Source organism: Onychostruthus taczanowskii, unplaced genomic scaffold (genome assembly GCF_017590055.1).
Source record: "Onychostruthus taczanowskii isolate IOZ18803 unplaced genomic scaffold, ASM1759005v1 scaffold64, whole genome shotgun sequence".
Lineage (NCBI taxonomy): Eukaryota > Metazoa > Chordata > Aves > Passeriformes > Passeridae > Onychostruthus > Onychostruthus taczanowskii.
In genome coordinates this window covers 1,904,166-1,926,149 of record NW_024504122.1, presented here as the reverse complement: position 1 = coordinate 1,926,149, position 21,984 = coordinate 1,904,166, and the positions used below count along the sequence as shown (strand labels likewise).

General features: G+C 46.8%; 3 protein-coding genes across 4 annotated transcripts in view; 1 reads left to right on the top strand and 2 right to left on the bottom strand.

Annotated features, from left to right (window-relative positions):
* The window catches only part of RNF185 (ring finger protein 185), a 13,953-nt gene extending 13,719 nt beyond the window's left edge, over nucleotides 1–234 (bottom strand). Inside the window, exon 1 of the mRNA XM_041420564.1 lies at nucleotides 75–234. The gene's annotated coding sequence lies outside the window, so the exon portion shown is untranslated. The remainder of the gene's footprint in view (nucleotides 1–74) is intronic.
* Nucleotides 235–1,039: 805 nt separating this feature from the next.
* Nucleotides 1,040–4,792, top strand: CUNH12orf43 (chromosome unknown C12orf43 homolog). Its single transcript, XM_041420558.1, has 6 exons — nucleotides 1,040–1,495; nucleotides 1,886–1,934; nucleotides 2,188–2,286; nucleotides 2,892–2,965; nucleotides 3,283–3,373; nucleotides 3,757–4,792. Exons 1-6 carry the CDS (start codon nucleotides 1,276–1,278, stop codon nucleotides 4,088–4,090), a joined length of 867 nt encoding a protein of 288 aa, XP_041276492.1. The 5' UTR covers nucleotides 1,040–1,275; the 3' UTR covers nucleotides 4,091–4,792.
* Nucleotides 4,793–5,653: 861 nt separating this feature from the next.
* Nucleotides 5,654–21,984, bottom strand: HNF1A (HNF1 homeobox A). 2 transcript variants are annotated; one of them, XM_041420568.1, is made up of 10 exons: nucleotides 20,048–21,984; nucleotides 13,211–13,410; nucleotides 12,904–13,090; nucleotides 12,365–12,603; nucleotides 11,444–11,601; nucleotides 9,853–10,054; nucleotides 8,337–8,528; nucleotides 7,950–8,071; nucleotides 7,528–7,669; nucleotides 5,654–6,944 (listed from the first exon to the last, which is right to left on the bottom strand). In XM_041420568.1, the coding sequence occupies exons 1-10, from the start codon at nucleotides 20,380–20,382 to the stop codon at nucleotides 6,817–6,819; spliced, it is 1,905 nt and encodes a 634-aa protein (XP_041276502.1). In that variant the 5' UTR covers nucleotides 20,383–21,984; the 3' UTR covers nucleotides 5,654–6,816. The 2 variants fall into 2 exon arrangements, with proteins under 2 accessions (XP_041276502.1, XP_041276501.1); XM_041420567.1 differs by having other exon boundaries at nucleotides 12,904–13,410.

Below are 21,984 nucleotides of genomic sequence, written 5' to 3'. Positions count from 1 at the left end.
CGGCCGGGGGGCCGCGGGCAGCGACACCCGCCCGCCGCGGCCCCTCCTCAGCCGGCCCCACGGGCGCTCGTTACCTCGGGATCCTCCGGGGCGAACGGCCCGGGCTGCTCGGGCCCCGCCGCGACCCCCGGTTCTGCGGGCGTGGGCGGCTCTGCTGCCCGCGGAGGGTGCGGGCCGCGTCCAAACGGCGGCTGCCGGGGACTGCAAGGAGTTCGTACCGAATGATCGGCCCGAGCAGGAAGGGAGGAAAGAAAAGGAAGGACGGAAAAGGAAGGAAGGACGGAAAGGGAAGGAAGGAAGTTTGGGAAACAAATTGTTGACTTACGAGTGTAGAGTGCTAAGGATCTGAGCTGAGAAACAGGTTCAGGATGGAGAGAATCTGAGCTGAGAAACTCCAGGATGGAAAGAGAGAGCTTGATAAAGGCATTTAAAGCTCGATAAAGGTATTTAGAGCTTGATAGAGGTATTTATACAGTTGTGAGAAACCAAAGAAACAGAGGGATGAAAGCGAGGGAGAGGAGGTGACCTGCCTGAGAAGGCATTTCTGGAGGGTTTGTCCCAGCTCTGAGGGCACCCCAGTCCTGAGCACTCCAAGGTACAAGACAGACCAAAATTACTTGTTCTTTTACGCAGTGGAGAATGGGTGAATCCTAAACCAAGGTCTTGCACTACAGAAGGTGAGTTTCCTGAGGAAATAGTGAAAAAACAAAGGGAAGCTAGTGCCAAGAAAGAGCCCAAGGATATTGTCTGCAGCCTGAGACTGCACAGCTCTAGCGAGAAGGTTGGAAGGTGCAAGCCAGGAAGCGTCCGGCAGGATAAAAACATTTATACAGAGTCTTCCTGCTTCTTTCAGCAGCACACAGGCTTGGCAAAACCCATGGCAAAATGGTTATCCATTGGATATGGATATCCATTGATTCCATGTTTGGAATCACCAAACATGTTGTTGTATCACACCACAAAACGTCAAGTTGAGAGGAAAATGTAGCACGTAATGTGACAGTGCTGGTGGCATGCGGAACACACAAAGCAGTCCTACCTGCAGAGCGGTGAAAACCTCCAGCAAAGCAGCTCTCGTGTTTTCAGCCTGTCAGCAAAGGGGCAGAGTTGGGCGCAGCTTCCACATTCCACCAAAAATTTTCATGTCGGTGTAGTAACTGATTAGAAAGCTACCAGGGCCCCAAAGACTTGAACCGTGTCCTCCAGAAGTTATTAAAACAAGGATGAGTTTATGAAATTCGGGTATGGGAGCCGTGACGGACTACGGTGCCCGGCATGCACCGCGGCCAGACTACAGCTCCCGGCATGCGCCGCGGCCGGACCACAGCGCCCAGCGTGTCCCGCGCTTGCAAGATGGCGGCGCCCAGGGGCGGCTCGGGCCCGGACAGCGACACCGGCTCGGACTCGGACAGCGGCGGGGAAGCGGCCGCGCGGTTCCGGGAGGCTGCCTGGGACTGCACCGCGCTGGCGGCGGCGCGGGCGGAGCCGCGCAGCGGTGAGAGGCGGCGAACAGGCTGGGCTCTGCTCCCCCGCTGCGGCGCGCCCTCCTCTCTCTTCCCCGCCCCGCCGCTTCGGCCCGGCCCCTCCGCAGCTCCTCCTGGCCGCGGGGATTCCGCTCTGCCGCGGTGCCGGTGTCAGAAGTGAAGGGGGCTCTGCCCGGCCCTCCCGAGGCCATGTCCGGCCTCCAGCCGGGCCCAGAGCCCCCTCCCTGCAGCCATGGCCTGAGGGAAGTTCCCCGTTCCCCTCATAACTGTTCTCCCCCGCAGGAGTCCCAGGGCTGTCTTGCAGGCGTTATTTATTCCTTATGCTCTAACATGCACCTGATGGGAGTTAAAGAGGTCCTGGCCGCAGGTCTCTAAATGTACCTTTGCTCCATTCTTTTCAGGGGACTTTAAAAAGGATCGGTTGCAGCTTAAAGATCAGCCAAGCCTGAGGTATTTTTGCTTCTGGTTTCAGACTTAATGTTTCCCTGAAAAAAAAAAATAATGTGTAGTATTTGTGCTGTTTCTACTTTGTACCTTGTGATACTTCATACTGAAAGGGGAAGTTTCTGTTTGGGGAATTAGTCCAACCTAATCTGAAATGATGCTTAAATCTGAACAGAATAGTATGTTTTTAAGGGTTTGGGTGAGAGGGCCAGATGTTATTGGCCTCGAAAGAGATAATCCTTGTTCTTATTTCAAACGGGCGTGAGGCAATCGGCCGCCAGGAGGGTGACAATGAGCTCCAGACAACTCCAGAGTTCAGAGCACACGTTGCAAAGAAACTGGGAACCATGCTAGACAGGTATGCAAGGCTTGAAACCTGTGTTCTGTGGCTCAGTTATTCTGATGTGTTTGTGTGCTAAACCCAGGAAATTCAACATCTTGTCTCCTTCATGCCTGTATTAAGTACAAGCTTCCAGTATTCTGTGACCTAATTTTTCTGATGTGCTGTGCCCATCTGGTCAAAACTCTCTGTGCAGCACTGGTTGTCTTCATTTGCCTCTGTGGTGAACATCTTGTGGGGAGAAAAGAGACTTCCATCATGTAAAGGCTGGCAGGAGAATCTTTGATTTGTTCTTACAAGCTGCACCAGTACCTGATTCAGGGCTGTGCTGGCAGGATGCCTGGTACTGGGCTGCCACTCTATCTGTTGTGAAGCACGGCCCTGGAGAACTGGAATTCCTGCTGTTCAGAGCTGCCCGTAGAAATGCTGTTTTTAAACTGTTCTTGTGGCTTGCATTGCTGAGGAGAGAAGCCTGGTCTGCTCTGGGAACAGGGAGCTGAGGCAACCTCACTTACTGAAAAGGATCTGTGCAACATCTCCCTCTAGTCTTGGTTCCCAGAAATATCCAACTGCAGCTCAGTTTGCACAAACCTGTCTGAGATCTGACTGGGGTTTTCTTTTAGTTTCATCACTGTCTTGAAGGACTCATCAGGACCATCACAGACTTCGTTGGCACAGTCTGACTCTGAAGATGATGGTGAGTTCCAGTCTCAGCCATCGTGGCTGTTTTGTGCCTGTTAACTGCTGGCAGGTGGGATGGATCCTGTCCATCACCAGCTGTACTTCCAACTGGCTAATAAACATTTGCACTGAAAGGATTTCTGGTGGTGTCTGTGAAGGCTGTCACTCTGCAGCTCTGACCCCTGTGCCCCAAGTCCTCCCACACAGTCCCAAACAATTGCTGTCTAGCACTGTGGAAATACAGAAACAGCACTGAGCCTTCCAGGGAAACAGCAGTAGATTGCTTCCACCTCTGTTTTATATTCTGCCTAAAACCCCCTTTCCATACTTCAGGTTTTCGCCTCTTCTCTTCCTCTGTCCCCGGAGACCGAGGGAAACCAGAGCCTTGCCCTGCAGCAGGGAGGAGGAGGCCAGTTAGCTCCAGGTGAGGTGCTGCCAGCTGCTTTCTCCTTGGCTACTGTTGCATGCCACATTTCACAGGCAGCTGGGACTCCCACAAGGGAATAGGAAGCTAAAGAGCTTGAGATGTGTATTTATGACTTTTATATTTGACTAGACCAGAATTGTGTTTCTTTTTTAGTGCTGTGGAACTATAAGTGTTTGTGGGAGATTTTCTTTCCCCTCCTAGTGTGTGTAAAGAACACATTGGCCTTCAGACTGGTTAAATGCAAACTGTGGGTGTGGGAGCCCCAGAGCCATTGGATGTTTACAGTGTCTTCTCATCTCAGATTACTCTGCTGTCCAGGTTTTGGGTGAATTCAAAGCAGAAGTGCACCACAACTTCCTTCCCTCTTGTTACCTTTCCAGTGACACGGACAGTGACGAAGAGTGGCAGAGGTGCCAGGAGGCTGCCGTGTCAGCTGCAGATATTCTGAAGCAAAGTGCTTTCCCTGCATTGTCCAGCCAGGATCAGAGTCAGGGTTATGTAGAGCCCAACCAGAAAAAAAAGAAGAAGAAGAAAATTAGGAGAGAGAATAATATTCAAGAGAAAATAATAGACGCAGCAGAGTGTGACCAGATCTGCAAAGATTTGCCTCGGTTGGTGTCTGCAAATGGCCAGCAGGAGAGACAGAACAGCAATCACAGAGAGAACTCTGTGCTGCCAGGAGCTGTGAAGAAGAAAAAGAAGAAAAAAGAATGATGATTTTGCTCTGCAAACAGCAGGTGGTTGTGATGGGTGAAGGAAACCGAAAGAAAGCCTAACAATAAGAGTTGCTGCAGATGAGGGAAAATTAATTGGCATAGTGTCTGTTCTAAAAGCTCAGTGGCCTGAGAGACTAATTAAGTGACTTCCTGTGCTCCTGGCGTCCCCGAGGAAGGGAACATTGTTCTCCTCACACAGCAGTTGTTTGTGCTGCTGCTTATGCAGGCCCAATCTAAAAGGATTAAATACTGTGCCAGACTTTCATGACAGAGGGATGTGATCATAGCTGCATTCCTCCTGGTCTGTTCCTTCACATCTGAAACCCTTCTGGAGAAAGTGTATGATGAATTGAATTTGGTTTACATGGCAACAGGTGATCAACTGCTTTTTCTCTTGTAGACTACTAAGAATAGCTCCAGCCCGTGGGAGACACATTTATCAAAAGTGTCCTGTCAGAAATCAGGGCCCCTTATTTTTTTCCTGCAAGCATCATAACAATCTGTTTTTGAAACCTGCTGTGTTACTAATCCCTCTGCAATCTGCACCTCTCCAGGGCCCCTGCACATAAACTGTGTGTGGTGAGCTGATTTCAGGGTTGGTGTAAATGCATCCTACTGTTCCACTTGTCTCCGTTGAAATTTTTTTTATGTACAGGGTTTTTTATGGCATCTGTTGTTATTAAATTTTACTACACTCTTGGACCTACTTAATTTGGAAGGTTTTGTACAACAGTGGCTTTCTTGCTTGTCCCCCGCAGAGCTAGAGGTGGCTCAGGATGGCTTTTTAGTTGCTGGATGATCAATGCTATGAAATTGCTACAGGAAGGACTTAAACATAATTTAAAAACCACCTTTAAGTCCTTGTTTGGGCTGGTTAATGACTTTTGTCTCCCTGAAATACTGTGAGGTTTGGTAGTTTTCACTCATTGTCTGTTTATTCTTCACTTCCCAGTCTTTCAGGAGATGAAGTGTTACTGATAGATACTTATGTTTTTAAGATTCCTGGGTTTCAGGAGATCCAATTTAATGGCCCAATTCAGAAGTTCAGAAAGCCAGATTAGAGAAACCAAAAGAGTGAAGTGTAGCTCTTTGAGCATGGGAAATTGTTGTAAGATTCTTGCTGGTTTTTAGTCAAAAAAACACAGCTGCCATCCAGAAATAGAAAAGCTGAGTAGAAAATTGGCTTATAATCTAACAGAATGTGCCAGCAGAAGTTACTTGCCTTATGTGCAGTTAAAACTTCAGTGTACTGAATTTTAAACCTGGGCTTTCAAATGCATGATGGCCTAAACATTTCCTTTTGCTTTGTTTTGGGTTTATTTTTATGCTAACTGGAAATTAGATATATTTGCAACTGGTGTACATGGGAAATTAGGAAACAATTCTAGGATAAAATTCCTCACAGAATCTCATTACTGAAATTGTTGATGGTATCTAGAGGAAACTCTTATGAAACTTTTGACAGACTTCTGCAATTTTGATATTCCCAGATATGATAACTGAAGAGTTCACTGTTGGGCTTTTTCAGTTCTCCCTTCCAGTCTCAAGGTTTTTCATCCATTTCACAGTTAAAAGAGTAGCTCAGTTTGTCACAGACAAAAACCTCTTAGTTGGGGCTGTTTTCATGTCTAGCTAGTGATGTATCAGTGATGTGGATGTTGAGAGTAAATAGAGAGGAATAATTAGAAGAGGAATTACTTAAGTAGATCCTTGGGACTAAAACTCTTCACTTAGTGCAAGCCAGACTCTTAGACCCCTGGGCAGTTATTTGCATACAAAGAACTACAAATCAAGCCTACATGGAAGGTGAGAATGAGCCATGTTCTGTAAAATGAATCTAGGCTGAGTGTTTATAGAGAAAACTGTGGGAAACTCTCCTCTGTGTGGAGCATGGGAACCTCCCAGGTGCTGGGCAGTGTAGGGGACCAGTGGGGAATGCCCTCCTGCAAATCATTCAGTAAGTCAGATGAGAATCCACAGGGTTAATGCAGAGAACTGGAATCTTCTTGCAGCTGTTAAACTTTAATTTCTGCATTTAAAACAAAGCAGAGCTATATCAAAAACAACCAAGCCATTTCCACTAGGATAGCATGATTTTAGAGCAGGTCATTTTTAACTGAGAATGTTTGGTATTTTGGTGGTTAATTAAGGATTTATAGCTTGTCAGTGATCCCATACTGACAGGTTTGTGCCAAGCCATTCCCAAATTTGTTTCTTGGTTATTCTCTTTGCAAAGTCAGGAACTTCCAAGGTGCTGTCAATTATTGTAGTTCCTGTTGGTGCTTCCTTGCAAAGGAGGAGAGTGTTTAAAGGTGGTGTCCCTTCTTTGGCAGCTCAGCCTTGCTCTTTCCCACACGATTTAGTCTGGTACTGGCAGGTTCATACAGACCCAGCCTGATGAAAGCTGAGCGAATTAAAGTCACATCCACGTCCTGGCACTGTTGGGATTCCTTCTTGGGCAGCCACAAAAGGATGTCTGGCCATTCTGAGCTGGCTGCTGGGGTTTAGGTTTGCTGGGAGTTTTTTTCTGGGGGGTAGAGGTGGGTGGCAGTGGATTTCAGCAGTGCCAGCATCATCTTTCCATGTTGTCTGTCTTGAGCCTGAGACGTTTTCTCTCCTGGAGGCAGCTGAGCAGGGGTTTGTGTGAGGCTGTGGTGGCAAACACGGCTGGAGTTGCACCTGGCAGGTTGGTTGTGGCAGTCACTCAGGAGCTGCTTGTGGTGGTTACTGGGTGGAAGATGCCATCTGTGTGGAGATGAAGGTCTCAATGACGTTGTGAGTGGATGGCAGCAGCTGGCTGTGGCTGTTGGTGGAGTCAGAGCTTTGGTACAGCACCAGGCTGCTGGAGGACACTGCCAAAGGTACAGGCAGAAGTCAGTTGCAGATTCTCATCAGTCCCTTTATTGCATGTACACCCCAATTTCCAGCATGGCTGTGCCCTCCTGGCTTGGGGCCATAACTGCTTCTGTCTGTGTGTTTTGTGTGTTGCTAAATACCTGGATTGGGTCCACAGCCAGCCTGAAAACATTGAGGGCAGCAATCTCCAGAGAGCTCAGTTCTAAGAATTCTAGCTGATGTCCTAGTTCTCCTCTTAGAACTGGGAAGACCCAATTGGAGTCTTCATGAGGGAGTCTTGGGCTTCTCAGCCCTGAAAGCTGCCCACAGGACTGGGTACTCATTGACACTGATTTTTGTTGATATTTTTCAAGGTATTTGCCTTTCTGAAGGGGACCAATTTCCACAGTGTGGCCTTACATGGACTCTGCTCTGAATCTTTTCCTTGTATTGACTTTTCAAACCCCTCAGGACACTGGCAGAGCCAATTTAGGGAATTGAGAACCCCAATTACCATTTTCTAACTGGATTTTACAGGGTTGGCTAGAAAAGCTAGGCAATACATGGCCTAAGAGCTACAATAGTGGCTGCTGCTCTTACCAGCAGGGCTCGAGGTGAGGCGTGGGCCTGGCTGAAGGTGCTGGATTGTTGTGTCTTGGTTCTGTAGATGGATTGTTGGTGCCTGTGACACTGGTGTGTGCATCCCAGACTCGGTGTGAGTCTCTGAGTCAGGTGTGAATGCCTGGAGAAAAGAGAGTTAATAGTGCCTGGCTTCTACATCCCTTCTAAAAGCTGTGAGAGAAGCACTGAGCAGGTGCAGTTTCTGGGGAGGTGAAGTCCTCCTGGATGATGCAGTGAAGAACTTGCTCTAGTGCCTCCGGTACCAGCAGGGCAGGAGATGAGAAAGATGCTTCTGCTGGGATAGCATAGACACACCCAAAAGCTCTCTGACATGCAAGGAGCTGCCTGCAGATGCGTGCAGCTCTCAGGAGGGGGAAGAAAGGCTAAAGAAAGGCTGTTACCTGTTTAGTTGGTGTCAGGTTGGTCAGGGCACTGAGATTGGCTGTGTCTGTTATCACCATGGTTTGTGGTAAGAGGCCTGCGTGTGTGTATTGAGTCACTTCAGATTTGGGGCCATAGAGAGCTGTACATGAAAGAAAACAACATAATGTGGATGCTGGAGCTTTGGCTGAGTTGTTCTCTTCATGCAATGGGACCTGCTGTCTGTCTCCAAAATGCTGGGAGTTGGAGGGACAGGGAGATAAATGCAATAGAAAAGAATTTCATAATTAGAGCAACAATAACAGAGGAGGAAAACAGAATGCTGTAAGCCCAAGGACCCAGCAAATGCACTCCAGGAACAGTGTCTTTATTTTTGTTTACTTAAGCAAATGAGTTCATGTTCTTACCGTGAGGGTTCTGGATCTGAGCCATGGTAGCCATGAAGGGGCTCTGGTTGATGTGGCTCTGGACCTGCTGCATGAGGGGCTGCTGGTAGGATGGGTGCAGTTGCTGGGAGAACTGAACAGGCTGCAGGGTAGTGAGGCTGCTCCCCATGCTGTTTATTACAGGAACACTCTGGGGCTGGGTTGAGGCCAAGCCTGGAAAACAAGGACTGCTGCCAGTGGTGTCCACACTGCAGGAGGAGTGTGGCTGCTCTGCAAGAGGGGCATGTGAAACAGCCATTGGGGCAGCCTGTCACTGCAGGGTGGTTTTAGATCCTGCTTTTCAGGTGTTCCCTTGGTTCCCTTGGCTGTCTATGGATAGATTTCATGCCTGTGAGAGCAAAGTGGAAATGTCCAAAAAGTGCATAAACCCACCTCTGGTTTCCAGTGTTTGTTCCTGTCTACATTCTTGTGTACCAATATAGCTTCTTTTCCAGTTTAGTGATCGCCAGGGAAGCCTTGCTCAAAAATAAATTCAGAGCATCACCTCAGTGCCCAGTTAATTTACTCTTCTTATTTTATGAAACTGTTGGCAACACAGACAACTAGACTGTAGCTGTCAAGCCACGTGGAATGGAGTTTCAACTCTTTTTACTAGGGCTGCCAAATTAAGAAGTTTGAATCAGTGAGAGAGGTAGAAGTTTCACACATTACTGCCCATTTCCCACAACTGTCCAGACCCTGTAAATCAGCAGGTCTTTCCAGCACTCCAGTTTGGTGGGTTTTTTTTGTTTTGTTTTGTTTTTTTGGGTTTTTGTTTGTTTTGGGGTTTTTTTTTTTTTTTTTTTATTTTTTTTTTTTTTGTTGTTGTTTGTTTGTTTGTTTACACAGAATTCAAATCCATATAATAATCTTGGGAAGAAATGGAAATTAGTTCACAGCTGTCACCATGGAACAAAACAAGGCCTCTTTCTTCCTGGGAAGAAAGTGTAAGAAAAGAGTGTGCACTTTATTTTCCTTTCCTCTAATGAGATGCACTTTGGCAGTAGACTAGTCTTGGAATGAAAAGAAATCTCGTAAAAGTCCAGACAAGCTGTCAAAGTGAAAAATATAAAAAAAAGTAGTAATTACTGCTGAGAATTCCAAAGGCATATGCTGCTCTTTGCAGGAAGTGGAACACGGTGTTTTGTCTTTCAAGCACAATGAACGTGCTTTAATTGTCACCATTTTAAGGAAGTATTATATTTATATTTGGAAAGATGAAGAGCAGCAAACCAAAACATTGGCATTGGAATAGATTGTAAAAGCCCCTTACTCTTAAAACGTGGGTTTTGTGTGTAATGTAATTCTACCATGAACGAGGAACGTCTGTCCTTAATCCACTGGTACTTGCCAACAGTGCTGCTGATCTCTGGGGACAATTTCCTCAGGTTGGTGTCACTGCCAGCTTAGTGATAAGGCTTTGGAAATGGGGCAGGTAATTGTAACCAGGAGAGGCAGCTGTTGCTGCAGGAAGCAGGGTCCTGCGGGCTCCACTCACCGATCACCAGGGTGGAGGCGCCCGTGTTGGTGAAGGCGGGAGCCAGGGACGGGGTCTCGCCCGCCCCGATCGCCATCACCCCCGGCAGGGATGCCATGATCAGGTTCTGGGTCTGCTGGCTCAGCGTGTGTGGGCTTTGCTCGAGGCTGTGCAGGGCAGTCAGGGTGCTGACAGGAGGGAGAGTTCCTCCAGGAGCTGATACCTGTGGGAAAGGAGAACCCCGAATGTGCCACCTGCAGCAGGCGGGTCCCAAAGCTGTGACAAACACTTTGCTCCTGATCTTCCTCCTTGCTGACTGGAAGGCCTTCATGTATCCTTGTCTGCAGTTCCTGTGTGCTCATCAATTAACTAGCACAGGTCAGCTCTTGACACACTAAGAGTAAATCCCTGCTGGTTTAGTTCTTTCACATTTAAGAAATCGTAAGAATGAGATTAAGCCCAGTGCATTCTCTATAGGGAAAGATCATCTTCTGTTTCATAGCTGAGGACAGAAGGAGAAGCTCAGAGAATTTAAGAGGCTCAGGTGACTTCACATGGTAATTCTAGAAGCAGAGTTCAGCATGGAATCCAGGAGTTCCTGTTTCCTTTAGGGACCTATAGTCATAGTATTGTGGAAGAGCAAAAAAGCATTCTAGTAATTTAGCTGATAGAGAAAGTTACATGCCTTATACTTCTTTTCTCTCCCCTCAGACAAAAAGCTGTAAGGAATCTTTAGTAAGAATAAGCACAAAGAGGTTAAACAGTGGGACAAACCACCTTGATATCATTTTTAGAACACAGACGTAGAAGATTTTCAGGACCTCGTGAAAGACTTATTTTCTTCAGCAAGAGACCAGAAAGCCAGCAGAGTGAGTGACTGATGAGATTTAAATCATACTCATTTTTAGCAACCTTAACTTTGCCTCCAGCCAGCCTGTGCTAATGCAAACTTCTGCTGACTGTTTCTCTGAAAACAAGGGAATTGCGGACTGAGAATGATCAGTCATGTAGTTCTGATGCTTCTTTGTTAATGATGTGGGAAAAAGTCTGGTCAGATCTCAGAAGGAAATTGGCTTTGAGGAGGCAATCTAGTTATTCAGTATGTGTCTGCATCCAGGCTGTTAGGCTTAATTTTTACAGATAAACTAGCTGTAAGTATGGGTCTGTGTTCTGGTAATCCCACTGGGCTGATCTACTCTCGGGGTGGGTAGAGTCCAAATAAGAGTTAGAGATGAGAATCTCTCTGTGGGAAGGAGGAGAGAATAGGGTTTCCTGGGAAGAAGGAAATCTTGTCATACCTTGAGTGCTGTGTTTCCAGAACAGACTGTTTCAATTATTCATGAGGGAATGACTTATTGTGTTCATGCTCTAATACCTGCCCTCCCCACAGTCTAGAGGGCACATATATCTCAGGCCTATTGCTCTTACATGGTCAGTGCAGAGTGCCTCTAATATAACATATTGTTGCATAACAGGTTATGTAACAATATGTTACATATGACTATGTAACATAAGAAGGTGGGTTTAAGAACATTCTAGAAAAAAATACCCATGAATAGTTCATATGGCCTGACATCTCCCAGTCAGCAGAACAGGAGTATCCATCACTTACCAGCTTAGTGTCTGTGCTCAGCAGGTTCTGGCTGGGCTCCAGCCCAGGGGGAGAGACCTGGTGCAGGATGGTTTGGGTGGTCACCATGGAGCTGTTCCCATGGTGGTTGCTGCTGGAGGACTCTGCCTCACTGGCTGGCTGCTGGTTGTACCTCACTCCTGCATCACAACAGGAGAGAAACTGGTTGTCACAAGTGAGAAACTTAGGCAGGCACTATATTCAGTTTCCTCTGCAGGCACTTGCCACCAGATATTTGGGCAGGTGCTTAATGGTCAGTAGGGGAACCAGAAGAACAGGCACTCACACCCTGTCCTGACTTTCCCCTGTAATTTGGTGTAACTGCTTCCTCAAACACTAACTGGCTGAGTGCTGCAGGGAGCAGGAAACCACCCCTCTGGAGTGGCTGTAGAGAGGAGTCTCGGTGAGATCATCTCTTCTCAGAGTAAGAGCAACCCACAGCTCTGGCCCATGAAGCTGAAAAAAGCTGTGCTCTTTCTGGATGGAGAATGACTTTTCCTCATGCCTAAAAGCTCAGAGTCTGTCACAGAGTCTGATGGGGCTGGCCTTGAAAGGAGTAAGGGGCACACGTGTCTGAAAGGGCATGGAACTGACTGCTGATAGGCAGTGATAACTCCTGGAACAGGAAATTTGGGGTTGATGTCGGCTAGCTGGGAGGCCTCACAGTAAGTGAGAAGCTTTGGCTGTGGGTTTTGTTACTGAATTTTATCTCCCTTGACTTTGTAGACACTCTCCTCACCCAGAAACATGGTTTCTTTGTCACCTTTGCTCTTCCCCTGTAGCAAATCTGCTTTTTCTATCTGTAGATTCATTTCCTGAAGGGCTGGACTTGGGAGACAGTTTGGGTGACTGAGTTTGAGGAGGTTCAGCTCTCTTCCAGATCTCCCTCTGATTGTTCCTTACCGTGAACTTTGCTGGGTGAGAGAGCAGGAGGTGGCTGGAGGGAGGAGGAGCTGTGTGGAGTCAGAGGAGGGGCAGAGGTGGGCTGTGGTCCGCTGAAGGTGTCCATGGCCAGCTTGTGCCGGAAAGCCTCCTCCTTCCTGCGATTGGCAAACCAGTTGTAAACTCTGACCTCTGTCACCAGGTTTGAGCCCAGTCCCTGGGCCTGAGATGGGGAAACACCTCTCTGAATACACTCTGCCCTGTTGGGAAAAGGAGAGCCTTGCTGAGCTGAGCTTATTCAGAGACACAAAGTAAGTACACAGCCCCAAAGTGGCTGTGGTCTGGTACAGTGTGGAAGGATCCTGCAAGACCTGAGGCGTTTCTTGTACTCTGTGGACAAGGAATGATCAGTTGTGTCATTTAATTCAAGTGTGGCTGGTGTCAGTGGTGCCACTCAGTGCTGTACCTTTGCCCTGCCTCCCAGTGGCACCAGCAAGCACCAAGAATGCAGAGGGACCCTGCTGTGCCTCTCTTCCTCAAAGACACTCACCCACCCTTACCTGTTGCATTCTTCCACCAGTGCCTCCCTCTCTTCTTTGCTGGGGTTTTTCTGCCTCTCATAGGCTTGGAACAGGATCTGTTGTGAGGCAGGACCCCACTTAAAGCGGTTTCTTCTTCCCTTCTTGGTGGGCAGGTCATCTCCCATGGGCTCGTCTGTCAGGATACCCTGGCCAGCATGTGTGAATTCTGCAAGCACAAAGGGGCAAGGGAATTTTTTCCTTGAGAACAATAAGGAGTAGGGACAAGCAAGGGAGAGCAGAAGCCTTTGTGACACTGAGACAGGAGAGCAGAAGTTGCCATACTTACGCTGGGCCACCTCTCGCTGCTTCCGGACATACCAGGTGTACAGGGCTGCCCGTTTTTGGGTCTTCATGGGAGTGCCCTTGTTGAGGTGTTGTGAGAGGTGGGATTGGTTCAGACCAGTGGTGTCCACCACCTCACGCTGAGGGATGTTGTGCTGCTGGAGGTAAGACTTGACCATCTTTGCTACTCGCCAGGGATCCTCTCTGGAAGGAACAGAAAACATTTCTCAGGGGAGAGAGATCAAACACCTGCTCTCAGCAGACCTGGGTTTCATGGAAGTGCAGCATAGCTCCTGAGAGGTACTTGTCATTCATCACCATCACGTTTGGTGAGGCCAGAGTGCTCATTGCCTGCAGGGGGGAAAGCTGTTCCTCAGTGTGCTACCTTGCTCAGTTTTGACTCTGTATGCAGGGTAAAACTGCATGACATTGGAGATGAAGTGCAAAAGATGTAGCACTGGCTTCCTTTGAAGTGCTGTCTGTACACACTTAGGTGTGCCCTTGGGAGGAGACTTGGCTTACCAGAGGAATTTCCCAATACACAGAGGCACCCTGTCTCTTCCCTTTCCCTACATTACTTTTCTTCTCTACCCCACTCTCATTAAAGCAGATGGGGCAGATGTACTGAGATTTCCCAGACAGATTGATTGTGATACTAGACTGAACTTGACTCGCCCTGATTCTGGTCCAGGTTGGGTTGCCTTGCAATGATTCAGCCAATGGAAACAGGCTGTCATTATGCTGTGACATGACAGCTCTGTATGCATATATATGACAAATCATCCAGAATTATGTTCTTACACATCTGCTGTGTGTTACTCAAACACATTGGTTCACACCTAGGTCTACTCAGAGCTTCTAAATGCAATATAGGACTACAGGCAAACCACTAATTCCTCCTATTGCTGCCCTCCTTTGGGTAACAGCTGAGGGAATAGAACTATTGGAGACCTGCTCACAAAATTTCAGGAACATTTTGGGATTTTATAATTGATGTGATTCTCTGGGTTTTATGATATCCAGTTAGAATATCCATTAAGGTTCTCGAGGAAAATAGAGAAAACATGACTGTGAATTTGTGTATTGATTTCATCCCAGCTGAAAGTCACAGTAGAAATATAGATGTGAAACCCATCAGTCTAAACCCAAGCAGTGCCAGAGCACCTCTGCAGAATAGCTCCTGGCTCACGTTGAACAAGAGCATCCTTCTGTGCCTCTGTGTGAAATGTCTGGAGGAAATGGCTTGCAGTGCTGTAGGAAGACACTGGTGTCATATTCAACACCAGCATCAAAGGAGCAGCAGGGAGAAAAAACGGTGCCTGGGATGGTGCAGAAACTGTCACAAGAGCACACATGTCTGAGCAACAGGCAACAACTGTGCTGTTCATGGCTTTGTTGACTCAGGAGGTTGCCGGAGGCTGCACGGTGATAAGGAGGACAAAGTCCACACCTGTTCTCTCAGTACAAACACCCTTATCTCTGCTCCCCTGCAGCCCCTCTCCCAGGGGCTGTGTAGTCCAAGGAGCAAGCTCCACAGCAGTTAAAGTGTGACACAAATGGTGTCAGATACAGCCTTTTGAAAACCTGCTTAAAATAGAACATTTGTTTCTCTTTTACATTGGAGCTATTGCATACAGGCTTCTGATTTTTAGCATCTTCCTTTAACTATCTTTTTCTTTCAAAAACCTCAAATTGAGCTGAAAGAAAGCTTTTCTTTCCTTATGGTTGTTTTTGTTTGTTTGTTTCTTTCTTTCCTTTTTTATTCCCTCCTCCTGCCTAAACCAGTCTTCTGCCTTTGTACTTGTGATAGTCTGGCCAGCACCTGCACCCTGTGTTCATTGTCCAAGTCCCTGTATAGAGGAGAAAAGCCTCTGACTGGGAAGCTGGCCTCTTCAGTTTGAGTTCTGGCTCACACAGGACGAGGAAAGACTGTGTTGCCACTGATGGAAGCCTCTGTTATGTGTTAGTTCCTTTCTCCACCCCAGTCGAGTCAGTCTCCCCTGTTGAGATCCTCATTTTGTGGCAGGAATAAACCAATAAGTTCTGTGAGTCTCTTCTCACAGTGGTTAAAGACTTGTGGGTTTTGTCTTCTTTTCACACAGCCGGGAGCTTTGTGATGCCAAATAGGGCAGGGAATCTTAGTACAGTGTGATTTCCTAGGACAGCTGTATGAAATCCTGGCTACTCTGTACATTGTCAAAGCCAGTCTGCAAAACCAAAGCAGCAAGTACTTTAGGCCCAAGGCTACACCACAGTCCAAGAGATCACAGTCTGGCCAGCTGAGCCCTTGCTCAAATACACAGTTCCACCTGCAGAGTCTGCATCACAGGCTAAGACATCAGAAGTTGAAACCTCTTCCATTTCACTGGCTATAAGAATATCATTGACTGTCAGAGAGGAGGATTTCACTCTAAACTGAGTTCTCCTGCTTGTTGTTACAGTCAAATCTCAATTGTTTCAGTGAATCAGAACTGCACAAAGGTCTGCCTTGCTCAAGCTCTCCTTCCCTATCTCCAAGACTGTCTTCTCCCTTTTAGTTTCCCTTTCCCCTCAGATGCCAGCTATCTCCCCAAGGTCTTGTTCTCCAGGGTGTAATCTGTCTCCTAGCTGGTCTCACACAGGTAGCTTTTACTTTCTTCTTCTGAATTCTTGTTCGCCTGCTCTCAGTTGCTTATTGCCATGTGAGCATAGCCCTTCTCCATGTCTCATCCCCACCACAGGGGCCAGGGTCCTCTCTCCATGTCAGCTTCCCATTTTCTTAGTTCTGAGGTCACTTTTTAAGGGCGTTTTCACCTCCCTTTTGTTACCTGAACAATAAGTAACCCAGGTAGTTAGTTATAAACTCAAAGGGAACAAGAGGCTGGTTGATAATTTATAGCAACATCTCAAATTTAAATGGAAAGTAAATATCAAGTTGTTAGCATTAAAGAAAACCCATTCCAGAGAGCTGGAGATGTAACATTCAGGGGACCTTCTCCCTCCTTCACTCTTCCTGACTTTTTATTTTTCCTTTGTTCTTTTCTTTCTTCTCCTCTTCCTCATTCTGTCTCTCTCCCCTTCTTTCCTGTTCTGATTCTCAGGTGGGAGAAGCCTTCATTTCCCTGAGGTGGGTTCTGAATTGCTGCTTTGGACCAGACCCTGCTCAAGCAGAGGTTCAGAGCTGTGAAGTGCTCAGGACCATCCCCAGCCCTTTCCTCTGGAGCTGCTCCACAACTCAGTGCACAGCCTGGAGCCAGGCTGGGCAGAGGGAAGGTAAGACCATCCATCCTGGCAGTGTTCCTTTCTGTTGAACTTGGCCTGGTTTGCCTCATCTTGGTTTATATGTGGAAATGAAAGGGGTGTGGCAGCTTCATCTCCAGATTCCCCAACTAGAGCCGTTCTAAGCAGGGGGAAAGACTGCACCTTTGTCATTGTATATCTTTGTTTTCTTTTTTTCCTCCTGGAAAGCATGCTTTTATCCCTGCCTCCAGGGGAAATCTGTTGCTTATCTCAATTTCTCTCTTTCCTAATGGAATTTCAGCCCTTGCCCTACAGGTGGATTGTCACTATACCTCTCTTCATTTGCTTTACCTGCAGTAGTATGATCCCTTCCCCCATGGTAGCCTCCTCCTTGCTTTATATTCTGGGAATATCTGGGAGTTTCTCCTCACAGCTCTACCTCCCTACTGAGTCATTTATTTCTTATCATAGATGCAATTTGTTTTGTGTGTAGATTGATATGGAAAGAATGTTTTTATTCAAACTGGAAGTCTATGGGAGATCAGTGAGACATATGAAAGGACAAAATTAAATTCCCCACTAGAGAAACCTTTATCTGAACTCCTTTTAGCATGTTTTCTCTACAGGGACAAAATCTAATCAACACCCATGGGTGCACCCAGTCCTGTGGGCGTATCTTCTCTGTTCTACTCAGCTTTGACCAGAGTTTTTCAAACCGGTTTCAGCTTCAGTGGTCTTGTGAAGACATAGTTGGTCTCTTGGTGCTGTCAATTTTTTCTCTTTCCAGCTCCTGGAAAGCCTAATAATGGACACTTTTTCTGATTCTACTTTATAAAGCAATGGCTTTATATCCATGGCTGCAGTTACCACAAAGACTTTCCTGTATCAGCAATAGCTGCCCACAGGTCAATCTCTCTGTTAAAATTTGGTCAGATCAGGAATTGTTAATAATACCCAAAGAGACTTCTGTCTAAAGGGAAAATTGCCTCCATCTGGTTTCTGCATTTGAAACCCTTGTGTATATGGTGAAATAGTTTTGCAAGCATCGACCATTTTCTGGGAACCCCTGGGCATGGAGATTCTTGCCTGCCTTTCTTTTGTCTATTGCTGGAAGTAATTTCTACCATAGACTGCTCTGCCCTGCTTTACAATACTTACAGTGCTATTTTAAGGATATTACTTTAAGGCATCTGTTAATGGAAAGGTTTGATCTTAAAACAAAAAAAAAGTTTATTAGTAGATAAGAACTTCTTAGGTATTATCAACCCCTGATACTGGTTCAGATGCTTTGAACAGATTTTTAGACACACTGCTGATTTGATGAGAAATGTGAAACATGTCAATGCAGGCTTCATACTCTTTTCATTTTAACTTGATTAATTTTGATCTACTATAGAGCTTCACTTGTAATATTTTTATGAAACTGAGGCTTCTGGTGTCTATATTGTCATCAACAACAGAAGTGAATTGCTCTATCCTGTGGTGGGGGAGATTGATGACAGAGATCTCTGATGTTTCAGAGTAATGCCTTTGTAATTAAGAGCCAGTGTGAGGTTTAGGAGATCCCTGTCCTTGCCCAGTCTCCTCTGTGCTGTCTCAGGGGTTTAGGTAGGTCCTAGAATTTGTCTGTGCCTCAGTTTCCATTTGTGAAATGGAAACTCTCAGCAGACTGTCTGCCTGTTTGTCAGAAAGTGTTAATGTCACAGCTTTGGAAGAGAGGTCAGACTTGTGGTGAGGCTGGTAAGCACAGGGAAGACTGGCAGCAAGATCCTAGAAAGGCAGGGAGGATCAGAAGCCAGAAATGGTGCTGAAGTGAGGGTGACAGGAAGGATTGCCTCCATCCATGTGCCTGTTCTTAGGTCACAGCAGATGTCACTTCAGTCCTGCTTCACCCACTCATTAGAGAAAAAGGGACAAAGCCAGGGGGCTCTTCCTCAACTTCCACGGCTTCCTTTCTGGACAGATACTTGATAAACCATCAAAAGTTAATGATCAAAGACCTTATCAGGGTATTTTCATCTATAAATTTATAAGACAAAAGAGAAATAATAAAGCCATTGGATAATTAGTAACTAGCCAGGGCCCGCCCGGTGCCACTGGGCTCAAACTGCCCCAAGATCTGTACGCAGACTCAGGAAGATGAGAAGGAGACAAGGATGAGGGGAAGAAAAAGAGTGGGAGGCAGAGAGAATCAGCCAAGGAGACAACAAAATGGAAGGAATAGCAGCAGAAACAATAGTGAGGAGAGAAGGGAAATAGGTAAAAAGAATCTGAAAGATGTAAAGGAAGTAGAGAAAACTTAACAATGTGGAAGAGCTGAAAGTGCAGAAGAAATGAGGCATACTGGGCCAGGAAGAAGAGAGAATTACAGGGAATGTTTTCCCACCCAGGTAAGAGCTGATCCAGTGAATTTTCCTCTCTTGGGTTCTGCAGAATCATCAACTCCCCATCTGCCAGGGAGCTTTCTTTTAAGTATTTACAGTGAATGCTAACTCTTGTCATGCTCTTTTCTTAGCTCTGGCCTTTTGTGGTGGGATTTGATGCTGCTTCTGCTGTTATATTTTCAGTTGTTTCCTTTGCATGTGAAAGTGATCAGCAAGCCTGAGAAATTCCTCAGAAATTTTAGTGAAGATTTTAAGAGAATTATGTTGCTGCACCTCTGTCTTCTATCAGCTTGTCATTTCAGAATAGCCCTAAAGCAGTCAGGAATCTGTTGTGATGGATGGTAGGATGGGCCTGATCCTTGCTTGGACAAACCTCTTGGGTGTCCCAAGGGGATTGTATCCTAGTAAGAATCCCAAATGGGAAACTGAGTGAATACTTCTCTGAGTCTGTTGTGAGGTTTATTGGTTCAGGGAACTTTCCCTGTCTTTTAATCTCAAAAATGCTTGTGTGCAAAGGCAAATTTGTGTGGCAGCAAACCCTGTAACTGTTGCTGTGTATGTACTTTGTAACTGTGACAGACAGTGGATGATAGAAGCAGAGAGTTCTGTCCAGGTTTAACCTCTGCATGTATTTGGTGTGTGCTTTGTACAAGAAAAATCCCCAGCAAAGTCAGGAGACTTCCCACTCAGAAGAACAACAAGGACAAGGTCTCTTGGTTTTGGCCAATGATCTATAGCAAACCCCAGTGAAATTAACAATATAATTATCCTTAAATATCCTTTCAGCAGGGAAATGTTACAACTTCACTGTATCATTCATACAAATATAGCACCAGCTCAGAGTGACCAGTTTTTAAATTTTTCCATCCTGGTGACTGAAATTGTGAACTGTATTAAAAATTTAAATCCTAAACCCTAACATTGTCAAAGAGATGAGAGCTATACAGGCCTTGGACTATGCTGAAGCCTGATGCTATAAGCATGTCAAATATGTAATCAGGCTCCATAGCTTCCTTCATGCATTTTAAGTGAGATGCAAGGAAAATCTGAGCATTTATAGAACATTTGGGGGTATTTGGGGGCTGCTAGTCCTGGCATGGATGAAGATTGTCTCTGTGCAGCTTGATCAGTTGGGAGTACTAGGGACACTAGGGGAGAAGAGGAGAAGGGGAAAGGAAAAGAGATTTAGAGGGAGAGTGCAAGAAAGCAGCAAAGAGGAGCAGTAAATCTGTCCTTACTGTAATAGTCTTTCCACCACAGCCTTCTGGTGAGCAGCCTCCTCAGGGCTCAAGTTTTCCAGCTCCTTCATTATTGGAGGGGTAAATTCCTCTCCGTCATCTGAGGTTTCATCTTCTGATACCCTGGACTCCCCCATTCCGTTGGGGAGGTTGGGGATGTCGGGACAGGGCTCCCCTTTCTCAGTCTGGAGGGCATTGATAGCGCGCTGACTTTCGCTCTGGAGCCCGTAGGGTTCCGCTTCGCTCAGTGCCTTGATCAAGGTCTCCTTGGTCAGCCCCGACTCCAGCAGCGCTTCCAGCAGCTCCACTTGGAGATGAGTCAGCTTCGAGACCATGGTCTTCAGCCTGGGGTCTCTTGGGTTTGAATTTGGGTTATCCTGCTTCCAGCTTCCCTACACCATGGTCCTGAGGTAACACGCCCGACTGTCAGGAGAGTGGGCACAGCACAGCCTCCCGCCTTTACACCCCCCAAAAAAAAACAAAATACAAAATTGAGCCACTTCAGACCCCCCACGACTGTCCTGAGCCAGTGCTGATAAAGGGACCCTTGGCTATCTGTTTACATTGGAGCAAATGTAAATTCTCCAAGGTTCATATTTATCTGTGTGCTTTAGCAAGTTACTGAACTTTGGACTTCAGCACTGCCGCAGCAGTTCACAAAGTGCAGAGGGAGAGAAAGCAGGGGGAGGGGGAAAGGGAGGGAAGCAGGAGAGAGAAGGAGAAGAAAATGAAGGGATAAAAACCTGCAGCATGGAAAAGTGAGTATGGAAAGAAAACTAGGAAGATGGGGATGGAGAAGCATGGCTTACTTCTGGCCCCATTAGTTTTGGAGAAGGAAGGAGGTGGAGTACCCAAAAGGAGGAGCTGTGCTGGGCTGCCCATGGCTCAGGACGAGGTGCTGCTGTTGGAATATTGCAGAACCTGCTCAGAGCTCTGGCAGTGGTGAAGTACAGCCAGTGTCAGGCCCTGCCAAAAGCTTTGGGCTGAGAGAAAGTCACACTGGCAGCTGCACTGGTCTTTGTGCAACCCCAGCAGACGGGGGGGCAACCACTGGCTTTATGTTAACATTCCCAAACCTCACAGGGTATTCTGAAGCTCCAGCTGATTTCTGTGGCAGAGCATCAAGATTTTTCTTGAAAATGACATTTTCATTTCTGGCTTTGGTTGCTGGGTATCTTGATGTGCAAATACTAGTAGTACCTCCATTTTACTTTGCCATGTTTATTGCTCAACTATGAGCAGAAGCAGTGCTCCTACATAATCTGGGGTATTGCAGGGCTTGTGATTAATTTATTTGGTAAAGGATAGCCCTGGGTGCTGGGTCATGCTCAAACTTCTGCTCTATCATCAACTGCCCTACTACTTCTGATGAGTGCTGTGGGCAAGCTTGTGGTTCCCCTTTATCATCTGCCTCCATCCCTTCCTGACAGCAGCCCTGCTCTGAGCTTCTGCTCCCACCTGTTGGGTGATTTCCTAAAACACGATCCCCGGCTTGGCTGGAATTGCTTAAAACAATTCTCCAGGAATCCTTTAAACTAAATTCTCTTTTCTGATCTGAAATGATAGGAATGAATCTCCTTTGAATGGCTAAATTAGGGAGTAACTTGGTGTGCACGTGTGGGCTCGTGCACGGGTGTCTCACGCGAGTGATTCCCTGGAGGATGTAAAGCTGTTGTCTCGATGGAAGCATGCCAGGGGCAGCTGCCTGTGTCTGTGCACTCCCATCAGCCTGAGCTAAAGGGAGCCTGGCAGGGCTGTCCCAGCCTGGGCAGTGTCCCAAGACAATGCTGCAGAGGACCTTGGCTCCTGTTTTCCCCGTGGGCACCACTGGCCAAGCTCTCCAGACTCCTGAGTCAGCAGCTGCAGGACAGAGTTCCTGCAGAGGGACCCTCCTCCCTCCAGGCACCGGGTGGGACTGTGTTAACTCTTGCCTTTTA

Coding starts and splice junctions, on each gene's coding strand:
- CUNH12orf43 (XM_041420558.1), top strand. CDS start 1,276: ATGCACCGCGGCCAGACTACAGCTCCCGGCATGCGCCGCGGCCGGACC. Junction 1,935..2,187: donor AAAGATCAGCCAAGCCTGAG/GTATTTTTGCTT, acceptor TATTTCAAACGG/GCGTGAGGCAATCGGCCGCC. Junction 3,374..3,756: donor AGGAGGCCAGTTAGCTCCAG/GTGAGGTGCTGC, acceptor TTACCTTTCCAG/TGACACGGACAGTGACGAAG.
- HNF1A (XM_041420567.1), bottom strand. CDS start 20,382: ATGGTCTCGAAGCTGACTCATCTCCAAGTGGAGCTGCTGGAAGCGCTG. Junction 11,602..12,364: donor CTCACCCAGCAAAGTTCACG/GTAAGGAACAAT, acceptor GTTGTGATGCAG/GAGTGAGGTACAACCAGCAG. Junction 8,072..8,336: donor TCAGATCCAGAACCCTCACG/GTAAGAACATGA, acceptor TTTCATGTACAG/CTCTCTATGGCCCCAAATCT.